This window comes from Macaca mulatta, chromosome 11 (genome assembly GCF_049350105.2).
Source record: "Macaca mulatta isolate MMU2019108-1 chromosome 11, T2T-MMU8v2.0, whole genome shotgun sequence".
NCBI classification, from domain to species: Eukaryota; Metazoa; Chordata; class Mammalia; order Primates; family Cercopithecidae; genus Macaca; species Macaca mulatta.
In genome coordinates, this window is record NC_133416.1 from 21,798,492 (window position 1) to 21,823,012 (window position 24,521).

General features: G+C 39.6%; 1 protein-coding gene across 10 annotated transcripts in view; it reads left to right on the top strand.

The window, feature by feature from the left end:
• PLEKHA5 (pleckstrin homology domain containing A5) overlaps positions 1-24,521 on the top strand; it is a 248,976-nt gene that overhangs the window by 199,826 nt on the left and 24,629 nt on the right. For 4 of the 10 annotated variants that reach the window (XM_028829301.2, XM_077953135.1, XM_077953137.1 and 1 more), the window contains 4 exons: positions 11,499-11,600; positions 17,928-18,039; positions 20,741-20,787; positions 23,308-23,428. In XM_028829301.2, the coding sequence (XP_028685134.1) occupies positions 11,499-11,600; positions 17,928-18,039; positions 20,741-20,787; positions 23,308-23,428 (382 nt within the window). Of the gene's footprint in view, positions 1-11,498; positions 11,601-17,927; positions 18,040-20,740; positions 20,788-21,895; positions 22,085-23,307; positions 23,429-24,521 lie in introns of all 10 variants that reach the window. The other 6 variants (XM_028829293.2, XM_028829288.2, XM_028829302.2 and 3 more) reach the window with 2 other exon arrangements.

Below are 24,521 nucleotides of genomic sequence, written 5' to 3' on the forward strand. Positions count from 1 at the left end.
TAATGAGAAGCTCAGGGTCTCTAGGACAACTTGAGTCAAATCAAAATGGTAGGTTCTACAGACATTTAGTTGGAAACTATTTAATGATTTGATGTCTGCTCTTGAAATTCTAATTTTAGGAAATCCCTTATCAACTGGGATTAATAAATTAAATCTCATCAGTAGGCTCAGAATTTGCTCCATCTCAAGGTTAACTTTAGCTCAGATGGGAATATGTTAAAAATGTCTTAACAGAAATGAATGTTGCCAGGAGTGCTGGCTCACACCTGTAATCAGTACTTTGGGAGGCTGAGGCAGGAGGATTGCTTGGGCCCAGGAGTTTGAGACCACCAAACTGGGCAACTGAGGGAGACCCTATCTCTACAAGAAACAAAAAGTAGCTGAGCATGGTGTTGTACACCTGTGATCCTAGCTACTTAGGAGACTGAGGTGGGAGGATCTCTTGAGCCCAGGACGTCAAGGCTGTGTGATTATGCCACTGCACTCCAGCCTGGGTGATAGAGTGATTCACTGTCTCTAAAACAAAATAGTTAATAATAGAAGGCCAGGCATGGTGGCTCACGCCTGTAATCCCAGCACTTTGGGAGGCCAAGACAGGCAGATCACAAGGTCAGGAGTTCAAGACCAGCCTGGCCGACATGGTGAAACCCCGCCTCTAATAAAAATACAAAAATTAGCCAGGCGTGATGGCAGATGCCTGTAATCCCAGCTACTCAGGAGGCTGAGGCAGGAGAACCACTTGAACCCGGGAGGCAGAGGTTGCAGTGAGCTGAGATCGCGCCATTGCACTCTGGCCTGGGCAACAAGAGCGAAACTCCATCTGAAAAAAATAAAATAAATAAAATAAAAATAAATTGATCTTCTGAGTATCCCCTTTTCTGGTTTTTATCTTATGTAATCACTTTCCTGGTTTCTTTTTCCTTGCCTTCAGCAATAATCCATGGTTATGACAAACCCTCAGAATATATTCTTCTAAGACAAGTCTTACTGCATAGAATACAAACTATGTTATTTGTGCCTTTATGTAAACTTATTTATATTTGTAGCTTAAGGCTTCAAATGTTAGCATGTGTGTAACATCATACTGGGCATATGGTTGGCACTCAGTGAATGTTGATTAGATTTAAATTTGAATTACATTTTTGCTGGCAGAATCTCAAAGGATTTCACTGAATCTGTCACAGTCAATTCATAGCACTAGTTCAAATCTAAGCCCCAAGCAGAAGGCTTGTAACATTAGCACCTCTATAGATCAAAGCTGTGATTCTGAGAACTCTTCTCCTCACCTGGTAGGCCACAAAGTACACAAAACTAGGATTAGCACAAGGGAAACGTGTAAAGCAGTGTTCCCTATACTTTTTATTTATTTTTATTTTATTTTAGGTTTGGGGGTACATGTGCAGGTTTGTTAACTGGGTCTATTGTGTGATGCTGAGGTTTGGTGTATGAATGAGCCCGTCACCCAGGTACCTAGCATAGTACCCAATTTCAACCTTTATCCCCATTCTTTCCCCACCCTCAGTAGTCCCCAGTTTCACTGTTAAACCATCTTTATGTCCATGAGTACCAGCGTTTAGCTTCCACCTGTGAGAACATGCGGTATTTGGTTTTCTTTTCCTGCATTAATTTACTTAGGATAATGGCCTCTGGTTGCATCCATGATGCTGCAGAGGACATAATTTCATTCTTTGTTATCGTTGTGTAGTACCGTGGTGTATATGTACCACATTTTCTTTAACCAGTCCACCATTGATGGGCATCTAGGTTGGTTCCATGTATTTGCTATTGTAAATAGTTCTGTGGTGAACATGCAAGTGCATGGGTATGTTTGGTAGAAAGATTTGCTTTCTTTTGGATATATACCCAGTAATGCAATTGCTGGGTCAAATGGTAGTTCTGATTTAAGTTCTTTGAGAAATCCATAGTGTCCATAGTGGCCGAACTAATTTATATGTCCTCTCACTGTGTTATAAGCATTTCCTTTTCTCTGCAGTCTTGCCAGCATCTGTTTTTTGTTTTTTGGTTTTTTTTACTTTTTAATAGTAGCCATTCTGATGAATGTGAGATGGTATCTCATTGTGATTTTAATTTGTATTTCTCTGATGATTAGTGATATGGAGCATTTTTTATATGTTTTTTAGCCACTTATATGTCTTCCTTTAAGTGTCTGTTCATGTCTTTTGCCCATTTTTTAAGAGTTATTTGTTTTGTTTTTTCCTTGTTCAATTGCTTAAGCTCCTTATAGATTCTGGATATTCAACCTTTGTTGGATGCATAGTTTGTGAGTCTTTTCTCTCATTCTGCAGGCTGTTTATTCCATTGATAGTTTCTTTTGCTTTACAGAAGCTCTTTAATTAGGTCCCACTTGTCAATTTTTGTTTTTGTTGCAATTACTTTTTTTTTTTTTTTTTTTTTTGAGACGGAGACTCACTCTGTTGCCCAGGCTAGAGTGCAGTGGCACGATCTTTGCTCACTGCAACCTCCACCTCCCAGGTTCAAGCAGTTCTCATGCCTCGGCCTCCCAAGTAGCTGGGATTATAAGTGCCCCCTATCAAGCCTGGCTACTTTTTGTATTTTTAGTAGAGACAGGGTTTCACCATGTTGGCCAGGCTGGTGTCAAACTCCAAGCCTCATGTGATCTTCCCACCTCGGCCTCCCATAGTACTGGGATTACAGGCATGAGCCACCATGCCTGGCTAAAGGATTCTTATCGTTTGAGGCCTGACACTTAACTCTTTAATCCCTCTTGAGTTAATTTTTGTATGCGGTGAAAGGAACGGGTCGGTTTCATTCTTCTGCGTATGGCTAGCCAGCTATTGCAGCACCATTTATTGAATAAGAAGATAAGAAGCCCTTTCCCCATTGCTTATTTTTGTGAATTTGGTCAAATATCAGATGGCCATAGGTGTGTGGCTTAACTTCTGGGTTTTATATTCTGTTTCCTTGGTCTGCGTATGTTTTTGTACCAGTACCATGATGTTTTAGTCTGTAGCCTTATAGTATAGTTTGAAGTCAGGTAGCGTAATGCCTCTGGCTTTGTTTTTGTTTAGGATTGCTTTGTCTGTTTGGACTCTTGGTTCAATATGAATTTAAGAATTTTTCTGGTTCTGTGAAAAATGATGATAGTTTGATAGGAATGGCATTGAATCTGTAGATTGCTTCGGGCAGTATGACCATTTTAACAATATTGATTCTTCTAATCCATGAGCATAGAATGTTTTTCCATTAGTTTGTGTCATCTATGATTTCTTTCAACAGTATTTTGTAGTTCTTATATCTTTCACCTCCTTGGTTAGATGCATTCCTAGCAGTGTGTGTGTGTGTGTGTGTGTGTATCGTAAACGGGATTGCCTTCTTGATTTGGCTCTCAGCTTGAACATTATTGGTGTATAGAAATGCCAGTGATTTTTGTACGTTGATTTTGTGTCCTGAAACTTTCCTGAAGTCATTTATCAGTTGTAGGAACCTTTTGATAGGGTCTTCAGGGTTTTCTAGGTATAGATCACATCATCTGTGAAGAGAGATAATTTGACTTCTTTTCCTATTTGGATGCATTTTATTTCTTCCTCTTGCCTAATTGCTCTGACTAGGACTTCAGTATTACGTTGAATAGGAGTGGTGAGAGTGGGCATCCTTGTCTTTTTCCAGCTCTCAAGGGTAATGCTTCCAGTTTTTGCCCGTCTCAGTGTGGTGTTGACTGTATATTTGTCATAGATGGCCCTTACTATTTTAGGGCATATTCCTTCAACATGGAATTATTTCTTGAGGGTTTTTGTCATGAAGAGATGCTGGATTTTATCAAAAGCCTTTTCCGTGTCTACTGAGATGATCATACATTTTTTGTTTTTTATTCTGTTTAGTGACTCACATTTATGATTTGCATATGTTGAACAAATCTTGCATCTTAGAAATGAAGCATACTTTATCATGGTGAATTAACTTTTTGATATGCCATTGAATTTGGTTTGCTGGTATTTTGTTGAGGATTTTTACATCTATGTTCATCAGGGATATTGGCCTTCGTTTTTTTTCTTCTTTGTGTCTTTACCAAGTTTTGGTATCAGAGTGATGCTGGCTTCATAGAATGAGTTAAAGAGGAGACCCTCCTTATTTTTTTGGAATAGCTTCAGTAGAATTAGTACCAGCTCTTTGTGTCTGGTAGAAATCAGCTGTGAATCCATCTGATCTGTGGCTTTTTTTGTTTGGCAGGTTTTTTATTACAAATTCAATTTCAGAACTCAATATTGGCCTGTTCAGTGTATCAGTTTCTTCCTGACTCAATCTTGGGAGATTGTATATTTCCAGGAATTTCTCTATTTCATCTAGATTTTCTAGTTTGTATTCATAGTGGTGTTCGTAATCGTCTCTAGGAATCCTTTGTATGTCTGTGGAATCCATTGTAATGTCACCTTGGTTGCTTCTCATTATGCTTATTTGGATCTTCTTTTTTTCTTTGTTATTTTAGCTGACAGTCTGTCAATCTTGTTTTTCTTTTCAAAGAATCAACTTTTGGTTTCCCCAGACTGGGTGTGGTGGCTCATGCTTGTAATCATAGTACTTTGGGAGGCTGAGGTGGGCAGATTACTTGAGCCCAGGAGTTTGGGACCAGCCTAAGCAACATGGTGAAACTCCTTCTCTACAAAAAAAAAAAAAAAACTAGCAGAGCACAGTGGCGTGTGCCTGGAGTGCCAACTACTTGGGAGGCTGAGGCAGCAGAATGACCTGAGCCCAGCGAGGTCCCAGACAGCAAACTGAGACCCCGTCTCAAAAAAACAAAACAAAACAAAATCCACAAAAAAGCCAACGGAAGTTTGGCGCAATAATAGTTATTTATTTAAATCTTCCCCTGTGTGCTAGCCTTTCTGTTTTTATTATATCTAGCATTTTTAACAATAGAAAGCAAGCACTTTCTTTGAGATGAGAAGATTGTTTTGTTTCATAGAAAACATCAGAGAAGAAACTAAACACAGGAGTTAAAGATTACAAATAGCTAAAACATAGAATGACTACAATTGTGGTCATAAACTAGAAATTTAAAATATAGATAGCTTTATAATTGTGGCTGATAGTAGAACCTCACTATATACGGTTTGAACTGGTGCCCTTTTAAACATCTTTTTAGTGTGTTTCAAGTCAAGGCTAAGTGAAAAAATAATAATAAAACGTAAACATCTTCTTAGGTTAAAAAAAGCCAGTATGCCAGTATAGTCATTAGATAGTATAGTAAGAGGGATTTTATTTGAGAAGCAGTTACATGACAAGTATAAATTTGTAAAAAAAAAAAAAAATTATTTTTAAAAAATCTCCTCAAATAATTAAGCACATTCTTTAAATGTGAGCCAGGAAATCTCTACATCCTGAAGGTAAAATGAAAAAATTAATAAATCAGACATAACTTTATTTTGATTGACTTGAAAAATCAACAACTTCTAATACCAGTTGGCAGGACTGTTATGGTGGGGTATTAGTGACCAAAAAATTGACATTTTAATTTTTTTGCCTGATCCTTGAAATATACCAGTAAAATTAATTTAAATATCATAAGGCTTTAATTTTCTAAGATATAGTAGTGCACATTAATTTGTAATATTACTTAAAGTTTGAAAGAGATGTTTGAGTTTAAATTAGGAAGTTAATGAATAATTACACTGCATCTATTGCTTCTCCCTCATTTTGATATTAAAAATCTATGTCAATACTTTTCCAAAGTTACAGGTTTTATTTTTTAATGAAAAGCAGAAAAATGAATTGTCATTTCTTAAATTAAAACTTAGAAACCCTAATTGAGAAGCAAACCAGAGGGTAAAACAGTTTATTAGCTCCAAGAATAGTAGTAATTATTTTCTTTTTTTTTTTTTTTTACTGTAGTCACCTATAGTCTTACAATATTTACTTGATTATTAAAGAGAGAGGCTGTGTGACAGTAAAATACAGAGAAAACAATTTGAGATTTGTGTCTAGTGTATTGTATAACCATTCCCTTGCGTAGACTTTGTTGTAAATTGCCATTGATTTTAGATAAGAAAAGGAAAGTTTCCCTCATATTAAAAACTTGGAAATGCATCATTAGTTTTGATTTTTTTTTTTAATAGAATTTTTTTGTAGAGATGAGATCTCCCTATGTTGCCCAGGCTGGTCTTAACTCCTGAGCTCAAAAGACTCTCCCACGTCGGCCTCCCAAACTGCTGCAATTATAGGCGTAAGCCACCATGCCCAGCCATTAATCCTTTCTTAATAAAGGACATAGTATATATCTGCTATATAGCCATCTAGCCAAATATTAAAATCCTTAACTGATATTTTTGGAAATCTGGAATTTCATTACATTTAAGTATTTAGACCTACTTCACTTTCTCCCCCACACAGTGGCCAAGTGTTGTCTCAGTACAGACTATACAGAAGTAAGCACTATTAAAATTTACTTGTTCCATACCCTAAACTTAGACAATTTTTTAAAAAAAATATTGGCCAGGCATGGTGGCTCCTACGTGTAATCCCAGCACTTTGGGAGGCTGAGGCAGGAGGATTGCTTTAGCCTAGGGGTTCAAGACCAGCCTGGACAACACAGTGAGACCTTGAGTTTACAAACTATTAAAAAACAATACCCCAGCATGGTGGCGTGCACCTGTACTACTCAGGAGGCCAAGGTGGGAGGATTGCTTGAGCCCGGGGAGTTGAGGCTGCAGTGAGCTGAGATCACACCACTGCACTCCAGCCCAGGTGACAGTGTGAGAAAAAAGTCTGGCCTGGCACCAAGGCTTACACCTGTAATCCCAGTTCTTTGGAAAGATTGCTTGAGCCCAGGAGTTCAAGACCGGTCTGAGCAACATGGTGAAACCCCAAATTAAAAAATTATTTGGGCATGGTGGTGTAAACCTGTAGTCCTAGCTACTTGGGAGGCTGAGGCAGGAGGATCGCTTGAGCCCAGGAGTTCAAGGCTGCAGTGAATTATGATCATGCCACTGCACTGTAGCCTGGGCAGCAGAGCAAAACCCTGTCTCTAGAAAACTCTGCAGCAATCCCTCCTCCACCCCAACTCACACACTTTTTTTTTCTTTTCTTGGAATATAACATGTTCTCAGAAAAGCACGCTGTTTAGGAGTTTAGCCAACATCTATATCGAGACATTGAATTTTACTAGCATGCCAGAGACTCCTCTCCCAAAAGGAACACTACTAGACTTTTTTCTTTTCTTCTTTCTTTTCCTTAATTTTTTTTTAGTTGTTTTAGAGACAGGGTATTGCCACATTGCCCAGATGGGAGTGCAGTGGCTCTTCACGGGTGCGGTCATAGCACACTGCAGCCTCCAACTCTTAGTCTCAAGTGATCCTACCCCTGCCCAGTCTCCTGAGTAGCTATAGTGTAGCACCTGCCGTTTAAACTATAGATGAGTTTTACCTATTTTTGAACTTTCTTTTTTGGAGACAAAGTCTCTCACACAGGCTGGAGTACAATGGCACAATCTTGGCTCACTGCAACCTCCACCTCGTGGCTCAAGCGATCCTCTCACCTCAGCCTCCCAAGTAACTGGGACTACAGACATGCACCACCATACCTGGCTAATATCTGTATACTTTGCAGAGATGGGATTTTACTATGTTACACAAACTGGTCTCAGATTCCTGGGCTCAAGGGATCCACCCACTTCGGCCTGCTAAAGTGCCGGGATTACAGGCATGAGCCACTGCACTCAGCCTTGAACTTTATATGAAGTGTAACCATATACTCTTTGCCTGTCTTCGTTTAACTTATGAGGTTCATCCATATAGTTCCAGATTGAAAGAGTTCATTCAGGCCGGGCATGGTGGCTCAGGCCTGTAATCCCAGCACTTTGGGAGACTGGAGTGGGCAGATCATCTGAGGTCAGGAGTTCAAGACCAGCCAGTCCAACATGGAGAAACCTCGTCTATACTAAAAATACAAAAATTAGCTGGGCGTGGTGGCACATGCCTGTAATCCCAGCTACTCGGGAGCCTGAGGCAGGAGAGTCGCTTGAACCCGGGAGGCAGAGGTTGTGGTGAGCCTAGGTTGCACCATTACACTCCAGCCTAGGCAAGAAGAGTGAAACTCCGTCTCAAAAAAAATAAGAAGGCTGGCCACGGGTGGCTCATGGCTGTAATCCCAGCACTTTGGGAGGCTGAGGTGTGCAGATCATGAGGTCAAGAGATCGTGATCATCCTGGCTAACACGGTGAAACCTCGTCTCTACTAAAAATACAAAAAAATTATCCAGGCATAGTGGTGCGCACCTGTAGTCCTGAGTATCCCAGCTACTCGAAAGGCCAGTGCAGAAGAATCACTTGAACCCGGGAGGCAGAGGTTGCAGTGAGCCAAGATCATGCCACTGCACTCCAGCCTAGGCGACAGCACAAGACTCTGTCTCAAAAAAAAAAAGAGTTCATTCATTCTCTTTTTTTGTTTGTTTGTTTGTTTGTTTGTTTGTTTGTTTGAAACGGAGTCTCACGCTGTCGCCCGAGCTGGAGTGCGGTGGCACCGTCTCGGCTCACTGCAGCCTCCACCTCCAAGGTTCAAGCGATTCTCCTGCTTCAGCCTCCCAAGTAACTGGGACTACAGGCGCCCACCACCACGCCCAGATAATTTTTTTGTATTTTTAGTAGAGATGGGGCTTCACTATGTTTAACAGGCTGGTCTTGACCACCTGACTTCATGATCCTCCTGCCTCAGCATCCCAAAATGCTGAGATTACAAGCGTAAGCCACCACACCCAGCCTTCATTTATTCTTTTAACTGTATGGCCTGGCATTCTCTGCTTTTTATTGAAGCACTATTTTTGGCAAGTACTTGGGATTTTAAGGTAATTGTATATTTGGAAATTATTAGCCCTTTTAAATTATCTTGCTATATTAGCTTCTTGACAAGAAGTAAGTAAGGTCACATTTAAAGATTATTAGCATGGTATTCATATAATCTAGTAAATTCTTGAATGAAATACCAGATTTTGGGAGGAAATGTGTTGTGCCATTGCTGCCCTTTGCTTGCTGTCCTCTGTTGTCTTGTGTTCCTGCCCACCTGGTAATCATGTTTGAGGAGCTGAGGTAAAGACAGAAACAGGTAGGCCTAGCAGGATTATAGGACTTGAACCAGTTCAGTGGCAGGATCTCCAGGTTAGGAAAATTGAAAGTATACTGTGCCACTTCACTTCTAAAATATTGATAAAGTAATGTCTAGCTCTCAATCTGTATTTTTCATGTTTCTTTAAGAAAGAGAGGGATTCCTACCATCCTGAAATGTTCTTATGCTTAAATGCCTCTGCAGTGCAGTTAAGCCTGCCCTAAACTCTGGCATTTCCACAAGGGAGAATAGGTGTTAGCCTGTAATACCCTCTTAGCCACTGGGCTGTCATTGGATCCATTGTCTTTATATATCCTCCCTAAAGCCTTCAAAGACCCACTATTTAAATTTGCAGTTTTTGTAGTGCACGCAAATTAAAACATGGCTAGAATTAATTTTTGTTAAAGGAAATTAATTTTCATATTTATTCATGTAAAAAGAATTTGCTGACCAGGTATGGTGGCTCACACCTGTAATCTCAGCACTTTGACAGGCCAAGGCTGATGGAATCTCTTGAGCCCAGCAGTTAGAGACCAACCTGGGCAACATGGCAAAATCCTGTCTCTACCAAAATACATATATATGTGTGTGTGTGTGTGTGTGTATATATGTGTGTGTGTATATATATGTGTGTATATATATGTGTGTGTATATACACAAAATATTGTGTATAGGTATGTATGTGTGTATGTGTATATATATGTGTGTGTGTATATATGTGTGTATATATATGTGTGTGTATATACACAAAATATTGTGTATAGGTATGTATGTGTGTATGTGTATATATATATGTGTGTGTGTGTGTGTGTGTATACACAGACACATGCATACATACATACACAAAATATTAGCCGGGCATAGGGATGGTGGCACACATCTCTTTTCCCAGTACAGTTTGAATAATTTTTCTTTGCCTAAGATTTTTTTTAATTTTAAAAAAACGACTGGCAAGATAGCTTCATTTTTTTTTTTTCTTTTCTTTTCTTTTTGGAGACATGGTCTTCATCTGTCACCCAGGCTGGAGTGCAGTGGCACAATTTTGGCTTACTGCAACCTTGGCCTCCTGGGCTCAAGCGATCCTCCCACCTCAGGCCTACCCCAAGTAGCTGGGACCACAGGCAAGCACCACCACACCTGGAAAATTTTTGTATTTTTTCGTAGAGATGGGGTCTCTCTATGTTGCCCAGGCTGGTCTCGAACTCCTGGGCTCAAGTGATCCACCTGCCTCAACCTCCCAAAGTGCTGGGATTACATGTGAGAGCTGCCACACCCAGCCAATCACCTAAATTTCCTGAAGTTATTTTAAACTAGTTACAGAATATACAAAATAAAATAGCTCTTTTTTTTTCCCCTTTTACTTTATTTATTTATTTATTGAGTCAGAGTCTCGCACTGTCACCCAGGGTGGAGTGCAATGGCGCAATCTCAGCTCACTGCAACCTCCGCCTCCCACGTTCAAACAGTTCTCCTGCCTTAGCCTCCTAAGCAGCTGGGATTACAGGCTAATTTTTTTTGTATTTTTAGTAGAGACAGGGTTTCATTATGTTGGTCAGGTGGTTTCAAACTCCTGACCTCGTGATCTGCCCGCCTCAGCCTCCCAAGGCGCAATCTCGGCTCACTGCAACCTCTGCTTCCTGGGTTCAAACGATTCTCCCTCCTCAGCCTCCCAAGTAGCTAGGACCACAAGCACAAGTCATCAGGCCCAGCTAATTTTGTGTTTTCAGTAGAGACAGGGTTTCACCATGTTGGCCAGGGTGGTCTCGAACTACTGAACTCAAGTGATCTGCTTCCGTCAGCCTCCCAAAGTGCTGAGGTTACAGACGTGAGCCACTGCGCCCAGCAGATGATGTATTTTTAAGCACCTCTAGAATTATTCTATATTCAACAAATGACAAGCTGTTAAAGACCAAACATCAAAGTCTTCTCTGTGATATTATGGTTTGGGGGTGATTTTTTTCCAAAGGAGAAAAGTACAGATGGATAATAGGGTCTATATTGAGTCTTCACAGATGGGATTCACTGAATTGTTTAAATAGCTAGCTAAATTCATTTGCTTTACTGTATTACTATAAGCTTATTGTAAGTAAAGTCATGTCAAGCCTCTGATGTTATTGAAATTCCAATGTGCTAAAATACAAAGTATTTTCATTGATGGAGAACTTTTAATGAAGACAGATAAGAAAATGTTTTATTTATGCCACTTCTGCATTTTAGGAAATAAACAGCAGCACAGTAATACTTAGGTTGCCTAGTAAATTTTTGTTGAATTGAGTTTTAAAAAGGGACAAAAATGGTTATAAAAATTCCTGTTTTGCTAAGTAAAAAACTATGCGACTTTCTAAAATCTAGAAAGTTACAATTGGAGTGATAACACCGTAAAAGCACATTTTCCCCATTAAAGTAATTAACGCTTTTTGGTTTTAGGAATTGGAACGAGCATGGAGAGAATATGATAAGTTAGAATACGATGTAACTGTTACCAGGAACCAGATGCAAGAGCAGCTAGATCACCTTGGTGAAGTTCAGGTACAGAAATATAATATTCTTTATATTGTTTTAACTGTTTTTACTGGTACTATACAATCCACCTTGTTAGATTTCTGCATACCCTTAACAGTTTTTACATTATTGGCTACCTGAGACCTGGATTTGAATACTTTTAATGACAGGAATCTTACTATCTCACAAAGTAGACCATCCCCACTTGTTTAAGAGTTCTTTGTTCTGTTGGGCACATGGTGAGCCCCGGAGTGTTCTGTGCTCCTAGCAGTCTCAGCTCTGCAGTTCCTAAAAACATGGTTTCATATCCTTTCACAAGTCCATCTGTGTCACTTGGTATTGAGATGTTGAATTATATGGATTTATCAAATAATGAATATTTTTATATGTGTGTGTGTGTGTGTGTATATATATATATATATATATATTTTTTTTTTTTTTTTTTGAGATGGAGTTTTGCTCTTGTTGCCCAGGCTGGAGAGCAGTGGCGCAATCTCAGCTCACTGCAACCTCTGCCTCCCGGGTTCAAGCGATTCTCCTGCCTCAGCCTCCCAAGTAGCTGGGATCACAGGCATGTACCACCAAGCCAAGCTAATTTTGTATTTCTTTTTTTTTTAGTAGAGACGGAGTTTCTCTGTGTTGGTCAGGCTGGTCTCAAACTCCTGACCTCAGGTGATCCACCTGCGTCGGCCTCCCAAAGTGCTGGGATTACAGGCTTGAGCCCCTGCGCCCAGCCAATATTTCATCTTTTTAATAAAATTATTCTAATCCTTTCTATATTAAATGTCTCTCATTTTGTGAAATTACATTTGGCCTGTTGACTTCACTGACATATTATTGGAATAGGGGAAGATACAGCACCATTTGCTATAAAGAATCTAGTTAATAAGCAAATAGATCTGACACCTAGTTCCAAGGGTTAGTTTTCTTATCTATAAAATAGAAATAATAATACTTGGCCGGGCATGGTGGCTCACACCTATAGTCCCAGCACTTTTGGAGGCTGAGGTGGGTGGATCACCTGAGGTCAGGAGTTCGAGACCAGCCTGGCCAACATGGTGAAACCTTGTCTCTACTATAAATACAAAAATTAGATGTAGTGGCAGGCATCTGTAATCCCAGCTACTTAGGAGGCTGAGGCAGGAGAATCACTTGAACCCAGGAGGTGGAGGTTGCAGTGAGCTGAGATCCCATGACTGCACTCCAGCCTGGGCAGCATAGCGAGACTCTATCTCAAAAAAAAAAAAAAATGAAAGAAAAAGAAATAATACTTATCTTAAAATGTTTCTCTGAGGAATGCAGATAATATATGTTTAAGAAAATAATAAAACTTATTTCATGCTTATGACCAATGTAAATTTGATCCTTTTAGTTGGAAATGCGTGGACTTAACAGACAATGAATAAAAGATTAGTTAAGTTTGAGACCAACCAGCCTGACCAGTATGGCGAAACCCCATCTCTACTAAAAAATTATAAAATTAGCCAGGATGACAAGGTCAGGACCTCAAAACTAGCCTGGCCAAGATTGTGAAACCCCATCTCTACTAAAAATACAAAATGAGCTGAGTTTGGTGGCAAGCACCTGTAATCCCAGCTACTCGGGAGGCTGAGGCAGGAGAATTGCTTGAACCTGGAAGGTGGAGGTTGCAGGGAGCTGAGATCGCACCATTGTACTCCAGCCTGGGCAACAAGGGTGAAGCTCCATCTCAAAAAAAAAAAAAAAAATTAATAAGGTTGAATCAGAAATTCAGCTGCCCTCTATCTGGGCTGTCCAGCGTAGTACTGGCCACAAGTAGTTGTTGGGCATATGAAATGTGACTATTGTTACTATACAACTAAAACTGAACTTTCAGTTGTTTTTATGTTAACTATCTAAATTTATTTACTTATTTATTGAGTCAGGGTTTTGTTCTGTCACCCAGGCTGGAGTGCAGTAGCATGATCCTAGGTGAAACCTTGAGCTCCTGGGTCCAAGTGATCCTCCTACCTCAGCCTTCCAAAGTGCTGGGATCATCAGCTGGGCACAATGGCTCATGCCTATAATCCCAGCACTTTGGGAGGCCATGGTGGGAGGATCAGTTGAGGCCAGAAGTTTGAGACCAGCCTGGCCAACGCGGTGAAATCCCACCTCTATTAAAAATACAAAAATTAGCTGGGCACCTGTCATCCTGGCTACTTAAGGCTGAGGCAGGAGAATCGCTTGAACCTGGGAGGCAGAGGTTGCAGTGGAGTGGAGATCACACAACTGTATGCCAGCCTGGGCGACAACGGGAGACTCTGTCTCAAAAAAAAAACACAAAGTGCTGGGATTACAGTCATGAGTCACCAAGCCCAGTTTATCTAAATTTAAATGGCCACGTGTGGCTGGGACTTCTGTATCGGACACTGAAGTAACACTGTCAGTAATCGGCTACGATAACCAGCTGCAGGCGCCTGTAGTCCCAGCTACTTGGGAGGCTGTGGCAGGAGAATCACCTGAACCTGGGAGGCAGAGGTTGCAGTGATCCGAGATCGTGCCAGTGCGCTCCAGCCTGAGCGATGGGCAAAAGTCCATCTCAAAAAAAAAAAGAAGAAAGAAATCAGCTACATAAATGAGATACTAAATACACTAGAAAAATAGCTATAAATACCTAAGATGTAACTAGAGGTCAGCAAACTTTCTGTAAAGGTCAAATGTGTCACTGTCACATATTTAATGTTTTTTGTTTTTTTACAACTTTTTTTTTTTTTTTTTTTTTTTTTTTTTTTTTTTTGAGATGGAGTTTCACTCTTGTCGCCCAGGCTGGTGTGCAGTGACGTGATCTCTGCTCACTGCAACCTCCACCTCTCGGGTTCAAGTGATTCTCCTGCCTCAGCCTTCCTAGCAGCTAGGATTACAGGCAAGTGCCACCACACCTGGCTAATTTTTGTATTTTTAGTAGAGACAAGGTTTCACCATGTTAGCCAGGCTGGTCTTGAACGCCTGACCTCAGGTGATCTGCCCGCCTCAGCCTCCCAAAGTGCTGGGATTACAGACATGAGCCACCGTGCCCAGCTATAACTTCTTAAAAATGTAAAATTTGTTCTTAACTCACAGGCCATACCAAAAGAGGCTGCAGGCCACAGAAATTTGCCAATCCCAGATTTAACCTACCAAAAAATATATTTATTATGAAAATTTAACCTTATTATAGGATATAAGAGAAGACCTGAATTAATGGAGAAGTGTAATTGGTATACTATATTCATGGATGGTCTGATTTAACATCATCACAATGAAAATTCTTCCCATAATGCAATTTTATTCCAACCAAATTTCCAGTAGAATTTTCTAAAGAAATTTCTTAAATGGTTCTGATATTTTTAAGGTATAATAAAGACCACAAGTAGTTAAAAAATTTTTAAAAAAATAAAAGAACTAAAAGTCATACTCTATGAATGGTGACATTGCATATACAGCCTTCGACCAGTTACATAACAACTCTGGGTCTCAGTTTCTGCAACTATAAAATAAACTAATACCTACTCCTACTAGGTTATTATGAGGATAAATATGTTTGTATTTTTGCAGCATGTAGAATAAAACCAGGCATATAAAGCACACTATATAAGTGTTTGTTAAATAAATAAACAAGGAAACATAATGCAAAACCATAGTGTTAAACATGGTACAGGAAAAAAATAGACCAATGGAACAGAATAGAGAGTTTAACAGCAGACCATGAATATCCACAAAGCAGAGAGAGAAAGAGAGGGAATTGTTGAACAACATTTGGCTTTATCAAAGTTAAAGATTTACCCTCAATGAAGGCAACATAGACAAAGTAAAAAGATGACCTACTGGGAGGATATATGTTTGACCTCAGAAATTCAACAAGGGATAACTATCTAGATTTGCAAGGAAGTTTTGTTTTTTTTTTTTTTTTTTTGATTTGGAGAAATAGTCCATTAGAAAAAGATACAAAGAACATGAGTAACTAATCATAGGAAAATTCAAATTACTAACAAGTGTTTGAAAAATAGTTCAAAGTTGGCCAAGCACAGTGGTGTATGCCTGAAATCCCAGCACTTTGGGAGTCCAAGTCAGACAGATCACTTGAGGTCAAGAGTTCGAGACCAGCCTGGCCAACATGACGAAACCTCATCTCTACTAAAATACAAAGAAAAATAGCTGGGCATAGTGTCACACACCTGTAATTCCAGCTGCTTGGGAGGCTGAGGCAGTATTGCTTGAACCCAGGAGGCAGAGGTTGCAATGAGCATATATCTTTTAAATTTTATAAAAGTAATACATGTTGTATATAGATGCGCAAGGATTTATTTATAGTGATCTTCCCATCCTCTGTGTCAGTATTTACATCTCTGGGATTGGCTTGGCAATCATTGTGTTTGGCTCTTGTATGGGTACTTTCTTTTTTTTAATTTTTTGATGCTTCCAGGCTGTAGCTTGGAAAACTAGATAACTTCGGTTATGTAGTGCCTTTTTGAAGCAGCATTAATTCATAGTCTTTAGGCTTATAGAACTTTTTGCTTGAGTTTTTTCTTTTTCATTTTCTTTTAATTTGTTTAATCTTTTGATCAACCCCCAAGTGCTTGGAAGACTTTGAAAACATATTTCTTTTTTTTTTTTTTGAGACGGAGTCTCGCTCTGTTGCCCAGGCTGGGTGCAGTGGCCGGATCTCGGCTCACTGTAAGCTCCGCCTCCCGGGTTCACGCCATTCTCCTGCCTCAGCCTCCCCACTCGAGCTGGGACTACAGGCGCCCGCCACCTCGCCCGGCTAGTTTTTTGTATTTTTTAGTAGAGATGGGGTTTCACCGGGTACATATTTCTTTTTTTTCCCCCCCCCGTGACGGAGTCTCACTCTGTCACCTAGGCTGGAGGACAGTGGCACAATCTCAGCTCATTGCAACCTCTTCCCCCAGGCCCAAGTGATTCTCTCACCTCAGCCTCCCAAGTAGCTGGGACCACAGACGTACACCACCCCGTCCAGCTAAGTTTTTGTATTTTTGGTAGAGATGGGGTTTTTCTGTGTTGCCCAGGGAGGTCTTGAACTCCTGAGCTCAAGCAATCTGCCCACCTCAACCTCCCAAAGTGCTGGGATTATAGATGTGAGCCACTGTGCCTGGCTGAAAACATATTTCTACCCCCTTAGAGGACTTTTTTAGCATATTGATGCAATACTGATTGTATTCTATTATCTATAGTCATTAATAACTGATACTCAGTGAAAAAATACTGTTCTGGGCAATGTGACAGTTTTTGTATCTCATTGCCTATTTTTAAAAATAAAGTTACATTCCTAGAATGGTGTTTATTATTATAGAATGGTGTTATTATTACCCAATTTATGAATAAGAGTCATAGAATTCTAATAGAATCTCAGAGAAAACCAATGTAATCTTATTTTGGTTTCAGTTAGTTACTGTATTTAACCTGAGGGCATGATATGGAATATTAAAAGTAAGAAAATTGTCTGGGCGTGGTGGTTCATGCCTGTAATCTCAGCACTTTGGGAGGCCGAGGTGAGCGGATCACCTGAGGTCAGGAATTCAAGACCAGCCTGGTCAACATGGTGAAACCCCGTCTCTACTAAAAATAGAAAATTAGCCGGGTGTGGTGGCGCATGTCTAATCCCAGCTACTCGGGAGACTGAGACAGGGCAATCACTTGAACCTGGGAGGTGGAGGTTGCAGTGAGCTGAGATTGTGCCATTGTACAAAATACAAAAATTATGGCATTCGCCTCTAATCGCAGCTACTCAGGAGGCAGAGGCTGCAGTGAACTGAGAGCTTGCCACTGCACTCCAGCCTGGGCGACAGAGCAAGACTCCGTCTCAAAAAAAAAAAAACAAATACATTTAAACTCTGTCAGTCAAAACTCATCTTGATATATTTTGTTAGTTGTCCCTTTGTTGTTGTTTTTATGTTCTAGAACCTAGGAAGTTAGTATACCTTCCATTTCTCACCTGTTCCCCAATACCCCGCCATGTTTTCCCCTCCCAGAAATTATTTTTTCTTTTGGGGTTTGTTTCTGCTCTGTTTCCATTCTCTCTGTATTTTCCATTTTTGGTCCCTTTTAATCAATATGCCTTCCTGGGATCATAAATAATGCAAGACAAAGCTTATTGGAAAGATTTAAAATAGTATATTTAAGTATGAAAATTAAATATTTTTCTTTCTCTGCTCAGTCTTTTATATTTGCCACTGGAATTGCAAAATTGGGAGAGTCACATCAGTCATATTAAATATTCATAACACTTAATTCACTGCAATTTGCATTTTTAAAATAGAATTTATATAATTAATATATAATCATTTAACTTCAGTAAATGATTTTCTTTCTTATATGTGGTCTATCCATTTTTACTGATAGACGGAATCAGCAGGAATTCAGCGTGCACAGATTCAGAAAGAACTTTGGCGAATTCAAGATGTCATGGAAGGGCTGAGTAAACACAAGCAGCAAAGAGGTACTACAGAAATAGGTAAATTAGCTTTGCATTTTATTTTGTGACTGACCACAGTGTTACAGTCATGTGTCACTTGGTGACAGATTATGTTCTGAGAAATGCATTGTTAGGTGATTGTGTTGTGCAATCAGAGTGTACTGAAACAAACCTAGTTGTATGGCCTACTACGCACCTAGGCTATGTAGTATAGCTTATTGCTCCCAGGTTGCAAACCTGCACAGCATGTGACTGTACTGAATACTGTAGACAGTTCTAACACAATGTTATTTGTATATCCAAACAGAAAAGGTAATGTGTTATACTATGACATGAGGGCAACAACTAGGCAATAGATATTTCTCACCTCTGGCTGGGTGCAGTGGCTCGCGCCTGTAATCCCATCACTTCGGGAGGCTGAGGTGGGCAGATCACCTGAGGTCAGGAGTTCAAGACCAGCTTGGCCAACGTGGTGAGACCCTGTCTCTACTAAAAATAAAAAAAAAAAAAATTAGCCAAGCATGGTGGTGCATGCCTGTAGTCCCAAATACTCAGAAAGCTTAGATACAGGCAGGGCGCGGTGGCTCACGCCTGTAATCCCAGCACTTTGGGAGGCCGAGGCGGGTGGATCACAAGGTTAGGAGATCAAGACCACGGTGAAACCCCGTCTCTACTAAAAATACAAAAAATTAGCTGGGCACGGTAGTGGGCGCCTGTAGTCCCAGCTACTCAGGAGGCTGAGGCAGGAGAATGGCGTGAACCCGGGAGGCGAAGCTTGCAGTGAGCCGAGATCGCGCCACTGCACTCCAGCCTGGGGGACACAGCAAGACTCCGTCTCAAAAAAAAAAAAAAAGCTTAGATAGGAGAATCACTTGAACCCGGGAGGTGGAGGTTGCAGTGAGCCAAGATCATGCCACTGTATTCCAGCATGGGCAACAGAGGGAGACTGTCTCAAAAAAAAAAAAAAAAAAAAAAGTTATTTCTCAGTTGCATTATAATCATATGGGACCACTGCCGTATATGTAGTCTGTTGCTGACCAAAACATTGGTATATGGCACATGACTGAATGTCTAAATGGAATGATACATATAATTGAGTTTCTTTTGTTATTTTAATGCACTTTTCTGAACAGGCACTCTTATCAGAGCACAGGTTTATAAAGTAAAAAGCGAAAGCTCTGTCAACCACACCTAAACAAAACTAATTACTGTCTTGTGAGTATAATTATTAATACCCACAATGTTTACACTTTAGAAGTTTTATCCCCACAAGAACTGGGATCTTCCTATATCTATTTTTCAATAATTTGCTTTTTTCTCCGTAACGATACAGTATAATATAAGAATCCATTGTATAAGGGAACTATAATTTATTTATCCATTTCCATATTGATGGATAATGTATGTTGTTTCCAGAGTTTTTTATTTTTGCTGTCATAAGCCATGCCGTAATGAACATTATTAATATATACAACTAAACACCTATGTTAGTGCTTAGTAGATTTCAAAAGGTGAGAAATAAGCACACATTTTCCATTTTGATAGCTGCAGCCAAATTGCCCTCCTGAAGGATTAAATTATGTTAATACCAGTAATGTCTGAGAAAACCCACTTGCCCATACTCTTGTTTAAATATTTGTTGCTTTCTTAATGTAATTGGTTTCCAATTCTGAAAACAATAAGTGAATGATTAGAAACTGAAGACTTCATTTAAAATATGTGAAATGGGCCAGGCGCGATGGCTCATGCCTGTAATCCCAGCACTTTGGGAGGCTGAGGCAGGTGGATCACTTGAGGTCAGGAGTTCAAGACCAGCCTGGCCAACATGACAAAACCCTGACTCTACTAAAAAAAAAAAAAAATTGGCCAGATGTGGTGGTACACACCTGTAGTCCCAGCTACTTCGAAGGCTGAGGCAGGAGAATCACTTGAACCTGGGAAGTGGAGGTTGCAGTAAGCTGAGGTCATGCCACTGCACTCCAACCTGGGCAACAGAGTGAAAAACAATTAAAAAAAAAAAAAAAAAAAAAAAGGCCTGGCGTGGTGGCTCACGCCTCTAATCCCAGTACTTTGGGAGGCAGAGACGGGCAGATCATGAGGTCAAGAGTTCAAGACCAGCCTGGTCAATGTGGTGAAACCCTATCTCTACTAAAAATACAAAAATTAGTCAGGCATGGTGGCATGCACCTATAGTCCCAGCTACTCGGGAGGCTGAGACAGAAGAACCGCTTGAACCTGGCAGGCAGAGGTTGCAGTGAGCCGAGATCTTGCCATTGCACTCTAGCCTGGGCAACAGAGCAAGACTCTGTCTCAAATAAATAAATAAATAAATAAATAAGAATAAAAATAAAATACATGAAATGAAGTTGTTCTTTTTTTGGCTGGACGTGGTGGCTCATGCCTGTAATCCCAGCACTTTCAGAGGCCGAGGCAGGTGAATCACTTAAGGTCAGGAGTTTAAGACCAGCCTGACCAACATGGTGAAACCCCATCTCTACTAAAAATAAAAAAATCAGTTGGGCGTGGTGGCGCACACCTGTAGTCCCAGCTGCAAGAGGCTGAGGCACAAGAATTGCTTGAACCTAGGAGGCGGAGGTTGCAGTGAGCCGAGATCACACCACTACACTCCAACTTGGTCAACAGGACAAGACTTCATTTCAAAACAACAAAAGAAATTGTTCTTTTTTCTATAGTATTAGAAAGATATGTTTAATATAGTTACGTTTTCTAATATTTCTAGGTATGGTAGGATCAAAGCCTTTCTCAACAGTTAAGTACAAAAGTGAGGTAAGTTTGGATTGTTTTTCTAATTATAAATTACTTTTAATGCTTAAGACATGAACTAGAAGTAATTGTCTTCTCTAATCTTAATAACAAAAATATTTTTTAAATATATTGAACAGATATTGTTTTAATCTTGAAATTTTATTGGATCAGTAATTTGGTGCTTCTAATACATTATTTTTCTTCCCTTTTTAATGCAAAAAAATGGAATCTCTGCTTTTTATCTATGTTAGAATTTTAACATTGTCATACTTTTTCTAATCTAAGTAATGTTTGAATACTTATCATTGTTTCTTATACTATGTAAAATTTATAGGATGATTGATAGATAAGTTGGCTGTGTGTCATGCATAGCATAAAGAAATTACAACTACAAAGAGATACTGTCAACCTAACCAAAAGAATCTATTATTTTTAATTTTGTATAAAAGCCAGTCAAAGAGATAACTTTTCTTTTCTTCTCTTAAAAATTGGGGGGCCAGATACAGTGGCTCATGCCTGTAATCCCAGCACCTTTGGAGGCCAAGGCAGGAGGATGTATTGAGTCCAGGAGTTTGAGACCAGCCTGGTAAACAGAGCAAGACCCCCATCTCTATAAAACATTAAAAAATTAGCCAGACATGGTGTTCCTGTTGGTCCCAGCTACTTGGGAGGCTGAGCCAGGAGGGTCCCTTGAGCCCAGGAGTTCAAGGGTGCAATGAGCTATGTATGATCAAATCACTGCAATATAGCGAGACCCCATCTCTACCAAATAAATAAATAGATAAATTGTGAATATATAAGAATAGGATTTTAAAATCAGTTCTTTCCTTCTAGTTTTAAAATGAAACCCAGTAATTAGTTTTAAATAGTAATCTCTTTCAATGTTGAGCTTCAGTGTGAAGCTAACCTATATGTTACGGGAAAGAATCAGATGTAATTATATGTTAAATTCCAATTATTGGCTATGATAAAAATTTTTGATTTTACTTTTCATTATTAGACTTTTGGCTTGGCAGTGTCCCTTTTAGTATCTTAAAGTAAATTTAAGTTAATATACCATTGCAAAGAATTTAGATATGCTTAATTCAATCTGCTTATCTAAATAAGGTGACTGTTCTACAATCTTTAGGAAGAGGAAGTAGTCCCACCTCGTCCTCCACTTCCTTGGTCCTATGACTTTACAGAGCAGCCTCCCATAATCCCCCCTCTGCCCAGTGATAGCAGCTCCTTGCTCTGTTATAGCAGGGGCCCAGTTCATCTGCCTGAAGAAAAGAAGATGTATCAAGTTCAAGGATATCCAAGAAATGGATCTCACTGTGTAAGTGGCTGGAATAGCCACAGAATAACCAATCATACCTGTCCTCTCATTTTTGAAAATTAATGTATTTTACATTCAAACTTTTTTTTATTATAACCTTTATAACCTCATTTTTAGCCCACAGTTTTTTATTTATATATAACTTCATCATTTGTGTCTTTCCTGTTTTGGTTTTGCTATTCTCATTTTTAATATTTTTATAATTTTAATATTTTATAATTTCATAGCATTTTTCATATTTTCATAAAGTGGTATCTTTGGCCATGATGAAGCAGCCATATTTTAGATATACCATTTCAGGGTATTGGAGGCAAAATTATACCTTCAGATCAGAAAGAAGGGATAAGGAAAAGACCGTTACTAGGAATGGTAAAGGAGCTGGGATGTGGGCGTTTTGGTCTAGGAAAACTACTCAAAGATGTGGATGTTGCTAAGGAGAGATGTGACCCCTAAAAATGGGAAATACGTTTAGGGTTAAGCAAATAATGTAGGATATAATAAGCAAAGAGAATAAGGAAATAAGAATTGAGCTAATTTGAGAACAACAACATGTCTGTGACAGGAATTTTAGTGCTGGGATGAGCCTTACTTATACCACCTTGTGAATGAAAATTTATTGAATTAATATAGTTATTTTTAGCCCTCAATTATTCCATGGTAAAAATGTGACTTGTCCCTAAGAGAAACAGAAACAGAAATACTCTTTTTTTTTTTTTTTTTTTTTTTTTTGAGACAGAGTCTTACTCTTGCCCAGGCTGGAGTGCAGTGGAGCAATCTTGGCTCACTGCAAGCTCCACCTCCTGGGTTCAAGTGATTCTCCTGCCTCAGCCTTCGGAATGGCTGGGATTATAGGCACACACCACCATGACCAGCTAATTTTGTATTTTTGGTAGAGACAGGGTTTCACCATGTTGACTGGGCTGGTCTCAAACTCCTGGCCTCAGGTGATACCCCCACCTTGGCCTCCCAAAGTGCTGGGATTACAGGTGTGAGCCACTGCGCCCAGCCAGAAATATTCTTAATATTAAAACAAAGTTTTGCCACTTTAAAATTTCTCAAATTTCTTCTTTCCATGTAGTTGTGACGTAGGTATTATTTGTGTTATATCCCAGATGGCTCACTAGGGCTACTAATTTTTAGAGTTTGATTTGTGTCTTTAGCAGTAAACATTTTAAAAGAACTGTTAGCAGTTTTTTGGAGTAATTACATGTCTTCCTTTCAAGGGTCCAGATTATAGACTCTACAAGAGTGAACCAGAGTTAACAACAGTGGCAGAAGTTGATGAATCTAATGGAGAAGAAAAATCAGAACCTGTTTCAGAGATAGAAACTTCAGTTGTTAAAGGTCAGTCAGCATTTGTAATATGTTTTACCTCTTGTTTTTTTGTTTTTGAAGACAATTTGCTGCTAAAATAGCAGTAAATTCCATTTACATGTTGACTCATATGAGTCCAACCCTTTATCTGAAACCTTTGGACTCTGATGAGTTTCTAAATTAAGAAATTTTCAGATATTGAAAGATAAAATGGCCCATAAATGATATATGTCATCTCAGCTAGGTATGAGGCAGCACCCTTTTTTTAAACACTATTTCTACAATATTCATTCCAAGTGGCATAAATAAATGCTAAAAATAAAAGCATTAGCTGGGCGTGGTGGCAGGTGCCTGTAATCCCAGCTACCCAGGAGGCTGAGGCAGGAGAATCGCTGGAACCCAGGAGGTGGAGGCTACAATGAGCCGAGATCACACCACTGCACTCCAACCTGGACAACAGAGCGAGACTTCATCTCAAATAAATAAAAATAAAAGACATCACATAAGATTAGGTTTTACTGAGAAATGAGTTTATGTCAAACTTTAAAGTTTTCCATTTCTTGGGAGAGTTTTGTTGTTGTTGTTGTTGTTTTCTGTTTCTGGTGATGTCGATGTTTTCTGTTTCTGGTTGTGGTGGTGGTGGTGGTTCTTGTTGTTGTTGTTTTCTGTTTCTGGTGATGTTGATGTTGTTTTCTGTTTCTGGTTGTTGTGGTGGTGGTGGTTCTTGTTATTGTTGTTGTTGTTTGTGATTGGGTCTCCTCGCTCTGTCACCTGAGCTGCTGTACTGGAGCAAACATGGCTCACTGTAACCTTGACCTCCCAGACTCGGTGATCCTCCCACTTCAGCCTTCCAAGTAGCTGGGACCACAGGCCCACACCACCATACCCAACTAATTTTTTAAGTATTTGTAGAGACAAGGTGTTGCTGTGTTGCCCAAGCTGGTCTTGAACTCAGAGGATCAAGCAGTCCTTCCACCTCAGGATTACAAGCATGTGCCACCACACCTGGACAGGGTCTTTTCTGTGTGTGTGTTTAAAATTATGCGTAAGGCATTGATGGCTGAAACAAATTTTTACACAATTTCTACAAAGTAAATTCTGAAATAATATTTCTGTAAAGTAT